The sequence below is a fragment of the Pantherophis guttatus genome, chromosome 18, assembly GCF_059756535.1.
Source record: "Pantherophis guttatus breed Tessera chromosome 18, ASM5975653v1, whole genome shotgun sequence".
Taxonomy (NCBI): domain Eukaryota; kingdom Metazoa; phylum Chordata; class Lepidosauria; order Squamata; family Colubridae; genus Pantherophis; species Pantherophis guttatus.
In genome coordinates, this window is record NC_142080.1 from 14,868,780 (window position 1) to 14,883,306 (window position 14,527).

General features: G+C 49.2%; 2 protein-coding genes and 1 long non-coding RNA gene across 5 annotated transcripts in view; 2 read left to right on the forward strand and 1 right to left on the reverse strand.

Moving 5' to 3' along the window:
• The window catches only part of COPA (coat protein complex I subunit alpha), a 53,966-nt gene extending 53,445 nt beyond the window's left edge, over positions 1-521 (forward strand). Inside the window, exon 33 of the mRNA XM_034426328.3 lies at positions 1-521. Within this exon, the coding sequence (XP_034282219.1) occupies positions 1-60 (60 nt within the window). The 3' untranslated portion in view covers positions 61-521.
• On the reverse strand, positions 510-9,134 carry TMEM179B (transmembrane protein 179B). The gene is made up of 5 exons (XM_034426330.3): positions 8,957-9,134; positions 6,570-6,754; positions 6,346-6,480; positions 4,035-4,113; positions 510-1,476 (listed from the first exon to the last, which is right to left on the reverse strand). The coding sequence occupies exons 1-5, from the start codon at positions 9,053-9,055 to the stop codon at positions 1,327-1,329; spliced, it is 648 nt and encodes a 215-aa protein (XP_034282221.1). The 5' UTR covers positions 9,056-9,134; the 3' UTR covers positions 510-1,326.
• The window catches only part of LOC132710097 (uncharacterized), a 19,093-nt gene continuing 13,524 nt past the window's right edge, over positions 8,959-14,527 (forward strand). The window contains exons 1-2 of one of the 3 annotated variants that reach the window (XR_015730430.1): positions 8,959-9,563; positions 11,971-12,029. This is a non-coding gene — a long non-coding RNA (uncharacterized LOC132710097). Of the gene's footprint in view, positions 9,896-11,970; positions 12,030-14,527 lie in introns of all 3 variants that reach the window. The other 2 variants (XR_015730431.1, XR_015730432.1) reach the window with 2 other exon arrangements.

The following is a 14,527-nucleotide window of genomic DNA, read 5'->3' on the forward strand; positions in this document are numbered from 1 at the left end:
GTGACGGAAATCGGCAAAGATGTCATTGGCTTGAGGATTAGCCCTCTGCAGTTCCGCTGAGGTTGACCCAGTCTTGCAGCCCCCCCTCATTTCCATCTTGGGCGGTTGTCCAGTGGCCCCCCCACCCCCCGAATGTTCGCTTTTTCTATCATCTCCTGTAGCATTTCAGATGGGACCCGGTACCTTCTGGGAGATCGAGATATTGAGCCTGTTCCACCATTTTCCAGTTATAACATCTTCTCAATCTTGACAACTTGAAGATGTGTCAACTTCGATAGTCCACACATCTTGAAGTTGAGAAACATTGATTTAGATGCCTGTTGGGCTTAAAGCTGGAAGAAACTCCCCAGGTATGGTCTTAGGAAGAGACAGAAAATTTGGGGGTGTCTTGTTTCGTATGCTGAACGGGCCCCAAACCCCACTGCTTCTTCCATCTTTTGTTATTTTCCTCTCCTCCCACACCCATCCTGCTTCTTTTTACGTTTTCAGACTCAATAAAGACAAACTAGTTAAGGAAAAAAGAGTGTATTTGTTTGCTTCAGAGCGGTTCCATCTGCGTGAAAAAGCTGCACAGATTTGGACAAAACTGGAAGAAAAGACCCAAGTTTTTCCCAATTGATCCACCACCACCCCCTTCTTCCTCCCCCCCCCCAATGGGGTAACATGGACCATTCCTTCAGGGTTTGGCCCCAGGGTTTCTCCAGAAGCCGAGGATGAGGGGATTTTCCTGCAGTTCTTCTCCACACCAAACAACCAGGTGGGGTAGCGTAGCCGGAAGAGAAAGTCTCCATGTCACTAGTGAATGTCCATGATGGGAGAGTGGAGATTTTTAGCGGAGGAGTGGCCTAAATTCAACACCGTCACCTTGTTGGTGTTCCCCTTGTGGAGGTGGACAACATCAGAAGAAGCAGGCTTGATGGCATTTGTGGTCTCAAGGCACAAAAACCAACTGTTGGCTGTGTGTTTGCCAATAAAGTGGTGTAACACATTCATCACAGCTAGCCTTAATTGCAAGATTGTCCTTCCCATGTAGCTCTCGTCTGTTGTGAACTTGTGTGTGTGGGAACCCTCTATTCTGTAGTGACCTTCACGAGAACTTAACTGGGTTGGGTGTGGGAATGGGGAAAGCTACAGGACAGGGAATTCCAGAAGTGCTCCAGTTGCGACATTTCCGGACATCATTCTGGGTAACCTAAGAGAGAGGAGAGCTTTAAACGGTCCAGTCTCTTGTCAAAGCAAGTTAGATGGTGCCCTCCTGCTACCTGGGTAGAAGGTGGCAGACTGTCCGAACAGAGGGAGTCCTCATGGTGCCTCCTTCCCTCGTCCTCACTGAGACTGGTCACCAAAGGCGGGCACTGTCTTGTCAGTCTGGGGGTTTTCCACCTCGAGGGACTGGTAGGGGGCTTTGCGGATGCATTCCACGAAGAGCAGGAAGGACATCAAGAACCAGAAGAGGAAGTTCACCCAAGCAGTTGCCTGAAGGCAGGGAAAAGAGAAGAGTTGGTGGTGGGAACGGAAAGGAGGAGAAGATCGGAGGAGACCTTGGAGGTCCACCACTCCAACCGAAGGCCTCCGGTTCATTTAGCTCCCCTGAAAGTGGGTGAGTCCTGGTGGATCTGCTCCATCCCAGGTCTCAGGCTTTGGATGGCTTCCTAAAATGAGAAGGATGTTCCAGAGTGGGATCGCCAACCTTGACAACTTTAAGACTTGTGGACTTCAACTCCCAGAGTTCCTCAGCCAGCAAAGCTTTAAGACTTGTGGACTTGTTCCTGGGTGAGAAAAGTTGGCTGAGGAACTCTGGGAGTTGAAGTCCACAAGTCTTAAAGTTGCCAAAGTTGGAGACCCCTGTTCTAGAGAGGAAGGTTGGATCCCAGTTGTGGAGGGACCCTTATTCAGACAGAGGAATACTGGCTAGGCAATACAGATAGTCCTCGATTTACGACTACAATTGAACCTAAAATTTCTGTTGCTAAGTGAGATTGTTGTTAAGTGAGTTTTGCCCCATTTTACAACTTTTCTTGACACAGTTGTTAAGCGAATCACTGCAAGTGTTGTGTTAGTAACATGGTTGTTAAGTGAATGGGGCTTCCCCACTGATTTTGCTCGTCAGGCGGTCGCAAAAGTGAGATCACGTGACCCCCGAGACACTAACCGTCATAAATAGGAGGTTCCACGCATCTGAATTTTGATCACATTAACCATTGGGATTGCAATGGTGGTTGTGTGTCAAAGAATGGTCATTTTTTTTCAGTGCCGTTGTAACTTTGAACGGTCACTAAAAGAATGGTTGTAAGTCGAAGACTGCCTATAGTACTCAAGACAACAATGATCGCAATTCTATATGAGGGCTCAGGATGAAGATGGATGGACGGATTGATTTATATGCAGCCCATCTCATGTCAAGTGAGCGGGCAGCTTACAAACATTAAAAAGCAAAGGGTACAAAATATTAAAATATCAAATAAACAACTGAATCTAGAGGCGGAGCTCTCGCCTCACAATCAGGAGGCTGTGAGTTCAATCCTAGGTAGAGGCAGATATTTCTCTCTGGGCACACTGAGATGAGAATATATCTGCTGAACAAAACTCCGCATTGGTGACAGGAAGGGCAGCCGCCAGTAAACATTTTGCTAGCTCCATTCAGTTGCCCAGATTCTACCCCGCAAGGGATGATGGGGTCGTTAAAAGATGATGATGAATTGAAATAAATTTCAAAAACAATAGTTAATTTTCAATATACCACCACCATTTAGCCCAAAATTCCTGTTGCTAAGTGAGACAGCGGTTCCGAGTTCTGCCTCTTTTTCCAACTTTTTTTTTGCCACTGTTGTTAAGTGAATCACTGCAGTTGTTTATTTAGTAGCATGGTTGTTAAGTGAATCTGGCTTCCCCATTGACTTTCCTTGGGCAAAGGTCACAAAAGGGGGATCACTGCAACCATCATAAGTACATGCCAGTTGCCAAGCGTCCGAATTTTGATCAGGTGACCACGGGGAAGCCATCTTTTAAGCCTTCTAGAGCAGTGGTCACCAACTGGTGGTCCACAGAAAAATTATTTGCATTTTTTTATATTGCACTAAATCAGGGATCCTGAAACTACGGCCCCTGGACAGGATACGTGCAATGAACGTTTGTGTTGCTGCAGAGAGTCTCCCCCTTTCGGGATCTTTTTGTGTGGGTCGGAGGGGGGCAGAAATTCCGACTCGGGGTCTGCTTCGGCCTCCTGGTGTGGGGCTTTGGGCGAAGGCTGGAGGGAAGTGCCTCTGGTGGCAAAGAGCCGGAGGGCCTTGTTCCAGTGGGACTGCCTCATGGCCTGGAACTGACTGACCATCTCAGCCCACTGAGCCTCCAGGCGCCGGTACCTGGCCTTGCACTCCCGCAGGTCTTCCCTCTGCTTGGAAAGCCTATGCTCCTAGTCCTCAGTGAGGTGCTTCTTCTTGGTCAGATGCAATTTGAACTGAGCAGCTGTTTTGCCAACTCTTTCTCGTGGTGGCTGCTTAGCTCCAACAATTGCTTCCTGTTGGGGCCCTAAGGAGCCCGGGCAGGCAGGCAAGGAGGGGCTGGGAGGGGAGGGGCGAGTAGAGGCTGGCAAAGTACCCCTCGATGTGAGTGACATATAATTGGCCACACCCACTCAGTCACATGACCACCTAGCCACGCCCACCCAGCCGGTCAACAGGCAGATCATATTAGTGATCCATTGGATTTAAAATTATGAATTTAGTGGTCCCTGAGGTCCGAAAGGTTGGTGACCCTTATTCTAGAGGGCATGAAAACCCGCCTATTCCCCACACGGTGGGCTGAGGATGGGGGTCCCCGGCATGGGTGGTCTGGCACATGGTGGGCACGATCTGATTGGTTTTATATTCTTTTTGTTATAGTTGTGAACTGCCTGGGATTACGGGGCGAGACAGGCAGCCTTTTAAGTTTTGAAAAAAATAAGACATTTTGGATGTTCAGGTGAGGCCTTTGTGTTCTCCTGCACAGAGGAAGCAAGGACAGGTGCAAGGGGATGAATTAAGAAATCTGCTTACCTGGGCAGCGTAGAGGTTGTTGTAGAACTTTCCAGGATGATAAGGCTTGACCCAGGGGCGTTGCTGAGCCTCTTGGCAGCTGGACAGAAGGAAATAAGGGGTTTACAATGTACTCTTTCTGGACTACAGGTAAGAACAGGCCTTTGAGGTTGAACGACTACTCCTGCTCCAACTCTCCAATGCACCCGAGGGAAGGCAAGACAAGAAGTAATGAGTAGAAGATTATTAAAGAGAGAAGCAACCTGGAACTAAGGAGAAACTTCCTGACAGTGAGGACAATTAACCAGTGGAATGTGTTGACTTCAGAAGTTGTGGGGGATCCATCACTGGAGGTCTGTAGAGATTCTCAAGTCATCTACTTATCTACTCAGGTGACCCTGAGGACACAGATAAACCTCCAAGTGCTTCAACGACCCTCTAAAAGGATGCAAACAACCAGCTGTCTGCAAGGAATATAAACCCTAACCCAGGGGTCTGTAATCTTAAACACTGAAAAGAGCCATTTGGACCCATTTCCCACATAGAAGAAAACACCGGGAGCCACAAAAACCCTTCCCGTGCCTGACTATTTCTTGAGCGGCCACAAAACTAGCATATATAGTTGAATTAAACATTCCGTTTTCTTCTGAAATTTTTATTTTCTTGGCTTTATCCATGGCTGGCCTACCGGGGGTTGAAAAGCTCAATAAATTGTGTGCCGGTGGGTATCATATACTGGCGGTTGTGACGCATATTGAGTGACAGGGAGCTGCAGCAGAGGAGTGAAAGAGCCACATGCGGCTCCAGAGCTGCAGGTTGCTGACCCTTGCCCTAACTCTTCCATTCCACACCAGCCAGCCAGAGCTGAAGAAGCTTCTTGGATGAGAAGAGAAACGTCTTCAAAAGAAAAAAACAAGGAAGTCCAGTTGCCTCCTGAAAAAGCACCTTTGGGATAACCATCACTGGAGGTTTTTAAGAAGAGACTGGACAACCGTTTGTCTGAGATGGGATAAGGCCGGGGTGTCAAACTCGAGGCCTGCGGGCCAGATCCATCCCACGGGTTGCTTAGATCTGGCCCATGGGGCCGGCCTGGAAATATCAAAGGACTGGCCCTCGGTGCCTTCCAGGAGCTGCAGTGGGAACAGCTGCCGGCCAGAGAGTGGCTCTGGGAGCAGGAGCCTGCAGCCTCGGCAGGCCAGTGGCTGCCGGCAGAAAGGCCCTGGCGCCTTAGTGACGGCCTATCTAGTCAACAACAACCGGGGGAAGCACCAATGCACTCTTGGTGGGCGGGCTGGACTTTGGGGCGCGGAAAGTGGGCGTGTGTTGGGCTGCTTCTTCTCAGGGAAACCTGGTGGCCCTTTGCCTCCCCTGGCTTCTCTCCCTTCCCTCTCCCAGGTGCAATGGCCTTTGCTCCTTTGAACAAGCCTTTCTTTGCCTTTCCCCGGGCAAAGGTTGGAGATGCATATAAGCAGGCGCCTCGTCTCTTTGGGGCGAGGGGAGGAGTGGCTGGGAGGGGAGGGGAGGGGCGATCAGTGGTGGGATTCAGCCAAACTGCACAAAAAGTTAGCTACTGGTTCTAGTGAACCGGCTGAATCCCACCCTTGCATCTGGAGAAGTTGTCAGTTCATTTATGCTCTGCTTCTGTACTAAAGAGTTGAGCCCCACAGCAGCTCTACGTGTCTTTATCTCTACATTATGGAACTGAGACTATTTGTGCCAGGAAGTAAATCTCCCTTTGTCTGGAATAGCTGTTGTGAATGCAAAGGTTGGCGCCGCAGGGACAGAGACGGGGAAATGGCGAGCTCCGCTGAGCCCTGCCAAATCCCCTCTGCTAAGCTGCCGCCGATAGGTCTGCGAACCTCCGCTGTCTTGTAGGGACAGGGGGACAAGAAGGAACGCCTTGGGCGGCCGAGAGGAACAGGCAGGTTCCTCGGGGCCGGAGGCTTCTCCTTCACGCCAGCGGCAGCGGAACAGCAGCCATGGCGGCTGCCCTGAAACCGCGGCAACCAACTCTGTTATTCTATTACGACTAGTAGTACTACCGTACTACTACTGCACTATTTGATGACAATCACTGCATCCTCACAACACAGGTAACCAGGTCAGCTAAAGGCCTACCAGGACCATTTCCACCACAGGCAAAGCTCCGTTAGCTTTCTTTGCGGTTCAGCAGGCGGGGCAAATAATCCGACCTGTTTGCTTGCTTAATGGTCAAGGTCCTATGTGAAGCCAGGAAAAGGGTTTGTTCCCTAATCAGGTAAACATGTTGTGCGAATGCAGCCCAAAGAAATCCTCGCTTCTCGCTCAGCCCCTCCTCTGCCTGGGTCCTTACCTTGCTGCCGCTTTGGATTTCTGAATGGAGCCACAGAAGAAATCCATGCCAACGCGGAGAATGCAGGCGGAGACGAGAAGGAAGAAGAGGAGGGTGGCTGAGACCACCAAGGAGGTCCTGATCCAGGTGTGGACCCTGCAGGAGAGCAGGAGAAGCAGCGTCAGGACCCAGGATGCCGCCCTGCCCCCCTCCCCGTCCCAGCCCCCTCCCGGCCCCTCACTCACAAGTGCCCATCACCGAAGCACAAGCTGTAGAGGCCGCGGAGCAGAGAGACCAGGTTGAAGATGGCCGTCAGCCCAGAGATGGCAGAAATGAAGTAGCAGAGCGAGGGAGGGCTGGAACTCAGGAGGATCAGCGTCCCGTTGTAGTCCACTGAACCGTACAGAATGCACTTGCCGCCAAAGCCCCCCTGAGAAAGAAAGAGGGGGGGGCAGAAGAGGGGTGACAGGTCTGCTGGCCGAAAAAAGGGAGTCCTGGTGTTGACCCCCCGTCCCAGTAGAGGGTGGGCAGCCACAACCCAACACTCTGGAGAATGGAGAATGGCTGGAGGTGGTTGCTCCATCCATTCTTTTTCTATTTTTGTTTTTCTTTTATCCTGCCTTTCTTATTTGTATTAATAACTCAAAGCAGCGAGCATATCCATCACACCTTCCTCCTCCAATTTTCCCCACCACAACAACCCTGTGAGGTGGACGGAGAGGGAGAGCTGGCCAGTCACCCAGCTGGCTTTCATGCCCAAGGTGGGATCAGAACTCACAGCCGCCTGGTGATAGGCCCAAAGTCACCCAGCCGGCTTTCATGCCTAAGGCGGTACTAGAACTCACTATCTCAGAGCAGAGCTGGCTGGGGAATTCTGGGAGTTGAAGTCCTCATGTCTTAAAGTCGCCAAGGTTGGAGACCCCTGCCCTAGGCAAAACAAATCCTATGTTTTCAACTCCCCACCCACCTCCGAAGGCCCTTAATAAAGGTAACATTATGCAGGTAGTCCTCGAGTTAGAACAGTTCACTTAGTGACCATTCAAAGTGAACAACGGTGTTGAAAAAAGTGACCTTTGTAGCAGCCACACATGATCATGTGATTAAAATTTGGGCGCTTGGCCACTGGTTCATATTTATGACAGTTTCAATGTCATGTGGTCCCCTATTGTGACCGTCTGATGAGCAAAGTCAGTGGGGAAGCCACTTTGCAACCGTGTGACTAACTTATCCACTGCAGTGATTCACTTAACAACGGTGGCAAGAATGGTCGTAAAATGGGGCAAAAACTCACTTAAGAAATATTTCACTCAAAATCAGAAATGCTGGATTCAATTGTGGATGTAAGTCAAGGGCTGTCTGTACTTTCCCCAGACCTGAACCCAGAGCCCCTGCCTGTCTTCCCCTGTGCCTTAGCAGGGGTCTCCAACCTTGGCAACTTTATGACTTGTGTACTTCAACTCCCAGAATTCCTCAGCCAGCATGCGCCTTAGAGCATGGCACAGCCTGTGGGCTAGACCAGAGCCCCCCAACCTTTGGGGGAAAAGAGGGGATGGTTTTGTGGGAGGGGCAGGCAGGTGTGCGTGGACACGCCCATGACATTCACAGCAACACTCACGTGAGTATGGGGTGGGGCCCCCAGGTTGGGGACCCCTGGGCTAGACCTCCCTGGCCAGGTGGCCTGAAATAAATTCCCCCCCTTGAGGGGGTTTCTGCATTTCTCCCCTCCAGGGAGGCTCTGAGCCACACCTGGGGTCTCTCCAGCCTCGAGGGTACCTGGCTGGGAGGGGAAGGAGGTCTGGGGGGGAGGAACAGGTAGGATCACCCAAACCTTGGTAAATAAAGAGCCTTGGTGGTGCAGCGGACTAAAGTGCTGTTAAGTAGCACCAGCTGCCTGCAATTACTGTGAGTTCAAATCTCACCAGGCTCAAGGTTGACTCAGCCTTCCATCCTTCCAAGGTAAGTAAAATGAGGACCCGGATTTTGGGGGCAATAAACTGACTTTGTATTAAAAAGAACACCGCTGGGGGGGGGAGGGGGGGCGAAAGCCCTACTAAGCAGTTATATACAAAAGGATGAAGGCTGTTGCTTAACGCATTATAAGCCGCCCTGAGTCTCCGGAAAAGGGCGGCATATAAATCGAACCAATAAATAAATAAATAAACCTTATGACCACAAAGGAGTCCACAATTTCCACTGCTAAGCGAGACAGCTGCTCAGCCCATTTTGCTCCCTTTTCCAACCTTTCTGGCCACAGTCAGTCGTTAAGTGAAGCACCGCAGTTCTTAAATGATCACACAGTTGTTAAGGGAGTCTGGCTTCCCCATTGACTTTGCTTGGCGAAAGAGGGCAAAAGGGGAACACGGGACCCAGCCCGCAGGGAGCCTGGAGAGATGCCGCGACCGTCGTAAGTGTGAAACATGGTCCCAGTCCCTCCCCCCGTCCCCCGGGGCCCTTGTAACTTGGAGCGGGGGCTAAAGGAAGGGCGAGCCGGCGGGGCGGTCGGTTCTCCGGGCCCCGTGGGCGGCGCTGCCCTCGAGCGAGGAAGGAGAGCGCGAGAGGCGGGCGGGGCCCGGCTTGCTTCCCACCCTCCCCTGCCCACCCCGGGACGGCGGCGGCCCCCCTGGCGGCTGACCTGGGCGAGGCCGAGGGCGGCGGCGCAGCCGAGGGCGGCGAGCAGGGCGGCGGCGTTGAGCGCCACCTCCAGCAGCAGCCAGCCGGACGGGCGCGCCATCTTCGCGCTGGGACCGGGGCCAGGCAGCGCCCCGCCTTCCGCGTCAGCAGCGCCCCGGCCACTCGGAGCTCAGCTGCCCCTGCGGCGCCCTGGCGGCGGGTTTTGTCCGACGGGCGCCCGCTTGCCCCGCGGCTGGGATCCGCTGCGCGCCGCGAAGGTCCCGGGTTTAGGGGAACCCCGACTTCCGCGGGTGCAAAGGCCGCCGGCTGGACAAAGGATGGCTTGGCCATTGGCCCCGGGAAATCAGGAGGGATTTTTCTGACCGTCAGAACCGTCCACCCGTGGAACAGAAGCTGCCTTCGGAAGTTGTGGAGCTTCACTGGAGAGATGGACTGCCATGGTGGAGGGCCTCCTGCTTGGGTGGGGGGTTGGACTGGATGACCTCCAAGGTCCCTTCCAACTCTGTTATTCTATATTCAATGGAACAGAAGTTGCCTTCGGAAGTTGTGGGAGCTTCATCCCTGGACGCTTTCAAGAAGAGATTGGACTGCCATCTGTCAGAAATGGTGTAGGGCCTCCTGCTTGGGGGGGGGGGGTTGGACTAGATGACCTCCAAGGTCCCTTCCAACTGTTAAATCTGTTTGAAAAAAACCCAGGGCTTGGCAAACTACTTAGGTAGAACAAATCAGGGTTTGGCAGGAGAGACCAGCCTGAGCCTATCCAAAGGGGGCCAGTGGAGGTGGGTGGGAAAGCATGCAACTGTAGGAGCTGGAGAAATCCCATTTTGTTGCCAAAAAAAAGCTTCATTTTGCTCACTTCTGTTTTTCTGACGTTTTTCTTTTGAACCATCCTTGCCCTAAAATTCCCAGAAGATTTATGGAGAACTCCAACCAGGCCAGGGTTTGACTTCCCTTTTTCTGTTGCAGATAAATTAGCTAGAAAGTTTTGCATACTTAATTGCCAGCCTTCTCAGTTAGGGACAGGGCCAGAGGCTGGAATGCTTTAGTAACGAACGGATTGGCTGGGAGGGCCATTCTTTACTAGCGGTATTCTATTTATTTATTGCTCCTTTAATCCCCATGGTTTGCTAATGACCATGGCTTAGTTTTGCAAATGTGTATAAAAGCTGCAACAGCAATTGGTGTATTGGGTGGCTCTTGATTTGTGATTTAGTCCGGAGAACACATTTCTCTGTGTTGCATTTAATAAAGAGGTTGCAATTTATACAAGATTTGTAGCTCAGTGTTGAACTGTGGGGTCCTTGGTGCTCTCTGTGCTTGGTGGTTTTCTTGCAAATGTTTTATTACCCAACTTGGTAACATCATCAGTGTTAAAAGAAAGCGTCTTCAAGAAAACGAAGCTGAGAGAACACCAAGGACCACCCAGGTTGCAATTTCCCAGCTTGTGTGATAAATGGCTACTCTGCACCAGGGAAAAATCAGATCCAGTATTCGTGGTTTGGCCAATCCAAACACCTCTGCAATTTCAATCTTTCTCAACCTTGCAACTTTAAGATGGACTTTTAAGAATTTTGCAACTTTAAGAATTTTGGGAGTTGAATTCCTCCCCCTCCCCCTCCCACCAATCTTAAAGTTACCAAGTTTTATAAATGCCAAACTAGATCTCGGACAGGCTATAGAAGGGGGTGAAAATTGCAAAGATAAAAGGATCGTAAGCTACTCCATCTGCATTTTAGCCTATCAGGCAGTCTGGAATATATTCTAACTGGCTTCCTTAAATTCCCAGTCAGCAAGGCCTGTCCATTTTAGCAGCATCTTTTGCAAACAGGCAAGAGTGACAGAAAAGGAGAAACCGCATCTCCTGCCCCACCCCCAAGCCTTTTCCTAGCACAAACAGGAAATTCAATTTCTCTTATTTTTCTTTGCAAAACTGCTCATTCAAAGAAACCGTTTCCGTTTTACAACTGGAAGAAGAAACAGGTTCAAATGATTCCCATCGTTTATTTTTAGTGTACTTTCCAAACGGATCAAGGATTGGCCTTGGCCCATCCGTGGCTCTTTCTGACCCCCTCTAAAATACCCACAATTTTCAGAGTCATTATTATTTCAGACAACGTTCAACTCTTCCTCCTGGGTTTTAGCAAGTAATACAAAAAAATGTAAAATCTGCCTAAATGAGAAGACTGATATAATTTGATTTGATCAATTTGGTGTGATTTCTGTTACAAAATTCCTGGATATGCATCTATAATAATAGCCTGTAGAATTGATTGTGATATGTCTGGCCAGCCTGCAAATTAAGTAAACATCTGGGCTTGGAGCTGTGGGAAACAGAAAGTAGTTAGGGCCCACAATCATATTTATGATTTAAACTGCTCTCTGAGTTTTCCCACTGCTTTAAGAATAAGCTATAGGTTGCCCAAGGAAATAAAAACAAAAAACAACCTCCACAGGTCTGGAAATGTTTGATGGTATGTGTGTATGTATGTAATCATTTCCAAACCTGCAGGAAGGATGAGACCCTCTAACAACAGTACACAAAAAGTTATTTAGAAAATGGAGCTCATTGGCTTGTGAAAAGCTCCCTGAAATAATTTGGTTTGCATGGAGGAAGCATTAAATGATATTTTTATATGTGAAATTGGTGTATACAAAAAGTCTGATTGCAATACAAAGGTGAATGTGTGTGTGTGAGATGTCCCGAAGCTCATAAGGAGTGATAAGGCGAAGTGATCTTGAGACCTGTGAATGCCTGTGTGTTGAGGATGTGGGAGATGAATTTGTGGGGAAAAATGACTGTGAGTTGTTGAGACTAGAGAGAAATGCAGAAGGTTGTGTTGTTGAAAGGATGCTGAGAGGTGAAAGGAGGTGAGAATTCCATGATATAGAATGGATCTAGCCCAATAACTCAAAAGACAAGTAATTATAAGTTTCAGGTATCTTTTATTTCTAGCCTGGCTTGTTCCAGACCTATCACGCATAGCACTTACTGACATCAGATCTTTTCATTTACAGGTACGTTCCTGGATCTCCACGTGGGGAGAGATCTTATACCCAGGGGGAGGAGCCTAAAGGTAAGGTGTGGTTAAGGGGATGATGGGATGTGTGATCGATTAACCCTTGCATGGCCCTGGGCCTGTGATTATGGTGAAGTTAGACATTTACCCTGACAAAACCCCCTCTAAATGTCTAACAGGGTACGGGTACATGGTATTTACATACATACACGTCATATACATAATTACGTATGAACACATATTTTAGACATGAAATATGAGTGTTGCTTATGCGGTAGGGGTTTAGTTAGTATTGCAGAATTTGCTCCTCGGTATCACAATGAACAGCCTTAATGAAACCTATCTCTGAGAATTGCCTTACATGTTTGCACTTGATATCAATGTGCCTCGATCGTTGACCCACGGCATCAGCTTTTGATATCTCTATAGCTGCCTTGTTGTCTTCGTGGATGATTATTGGGTATGATGGCTCATCCCAAATGTTACTAAGTAAGTTGTCAAACCACACCAGGTTATTTGCGGCCTTGGATAGGCAGACGAATTCTTCTGTGGTGGAAGTGGCCACTAGTTTCTGCTTTCCTGTGTACCAATGAATGGGACTTCTATTGAGGAATAGTACATAACCTGAGGTGCTCTTTCTGCTTTTGATGTCCCCCGCCCAGTCAGCGTCGGCAAAGCAGGTCAGTCTTGGTTTAGTGGAAGTCTCTGGTTCAAGGCATAGCTGTGCATTGATGCTGTATTTGAGGTATCTGAGCAACTTCTTGATGGCGTCCCAGTGAGAAATAGTGGGCTTGCTTACGTGTCTGGATAGTAAATTGACCGCCAGAGCAATGTCAGGTCTAGTCCAATTAGCTATGTACAATAGTGACCCAATGGTAGACCTGTACAATTTGTTGTCGCTGAAGGGTTCGGACTCATCATACATACTTTTCAGAAAGTCTGGCTGCATGGGTGTATCACTGGGCTTTGCCTCTGACATGTTGCATTTGGACAGTAGCTCAATGATCTTCTCCTTTTGTGAAAGTCTGAATCCTTTATTAGTCTTAGCTACGTGGACTTCTAGGTACTTGTCAATTTTACCTAGCGATTTTAATGAGAAGTGACTTCCCAATTCAGAGGCAAACTTATTGCATTTTTCTTTGTGTTTGCCCATGTACAAAATATCGTCCACGTACACAAGTATGCCCTCGAATAAGTCATTTTCTCTTTTTGTAAAAAAACATTTGTCAGCAGAGGTGGCTGTAAAGCCCATGGAGTTGAGGGCTTTGGCTAAGCAGTCGTACCACCTCTTGCCTGATTGTTTGAGTCCATACAAACTTTTATTCAGGAGCCAAGTGTTGCTTTCTCCCTTGTTGTACCCTGGAGGTGCCTTAATGTATATTTCTTTGTCCAAATCAACATGGAGATATGCAGTCTGCACATCGAACTGGAATACTTCAAGTCCCAGAACAGTTGCTATTACTAGTGCGCTTTTAACACTTTCAGCTCTGACGGTAGGTGAGTATGTGTCCGTGTAATCCTCTGGGTACTTCTGAGCAAACCCCTGTGCGACCAGCCTCGCCTTGTATAGAGCTTTGTTGTTTTCTAGTGTTTTGATTCTGAACACCCATTTTGTCCCAAGTGGTTTCTTGTTTTCTGGAACTTGGGCCGGTGAGTACACATGGAGGTCTTTGAGGCTGTCCATTTTCCTTTCCATGGCTAATTTCCATTTTTCTCTTTCTTCTTGTGGAAGATTGAGTATGTCTTTATAGGAGTTAGGTGTGGCGTTGTTGCTATGAATGGTCATTACGTAATCCTCTAGCCTTTTTGGTAGCTTATTTCTATTTCCCCTTACAGGCCTACTTGGGGGGGGGGGTCTGCCTCGTGCATGAGCTCGGCCTCTTTGTTCGTTAGGCTGTCTAGTTTCAGAGTGGGGTGTCTGTCCTTCCACTCTTTTTTTTTTTTATTGAAAAAGTTTTTCAAATACAGATTTTTCCCCCTTTTTTTCTCCCCCCCTTCTCCCTAACCCCCCTCTCCACCCCTCCCCCTGTGACTTCTTCAAAGTAAGATCCAAATTCATAACAGATTATATAGTACTTTACCATCCCCTTACTCCATCGCATGCTGCGAAGAGGGGGTTGAGGGGTTTTTTATTTAAATTTTTAAAGAAAATTTTAAGGGGACCCGGGAGGAAGGGAGGGGGTTGTGAAAGTGGACCTGGGGGGTCCAGATAGCTACTGAGCGGGGTGACAGGCTGATTGGCTGCAGCAGAGGGGTCGGGAAAGAAAATTTATCTGGGGAGCAGGGGGATAATAAGAAGGGCAATATAATTGAAATAATGAGTGGGAGGGGCAGGTATGACGGGCGCAGGGGACCATATCATGTGCTGGGGGTGCGCATACGCTGTTTACGAGCAATTGCGCACTCCGGTCCCCAATGCGCGCCTCGTGGCCTGGGTTGTGCAGAGTCTCAGGCCCAGGGTCCACGGCTGATGTTATGTAATGCCAGGTCGGTTGTCAATAAAGCCCCCCTCATCTGTGATCTTACATTGGAGGGGGGTGCGGACCTGGCAGGTA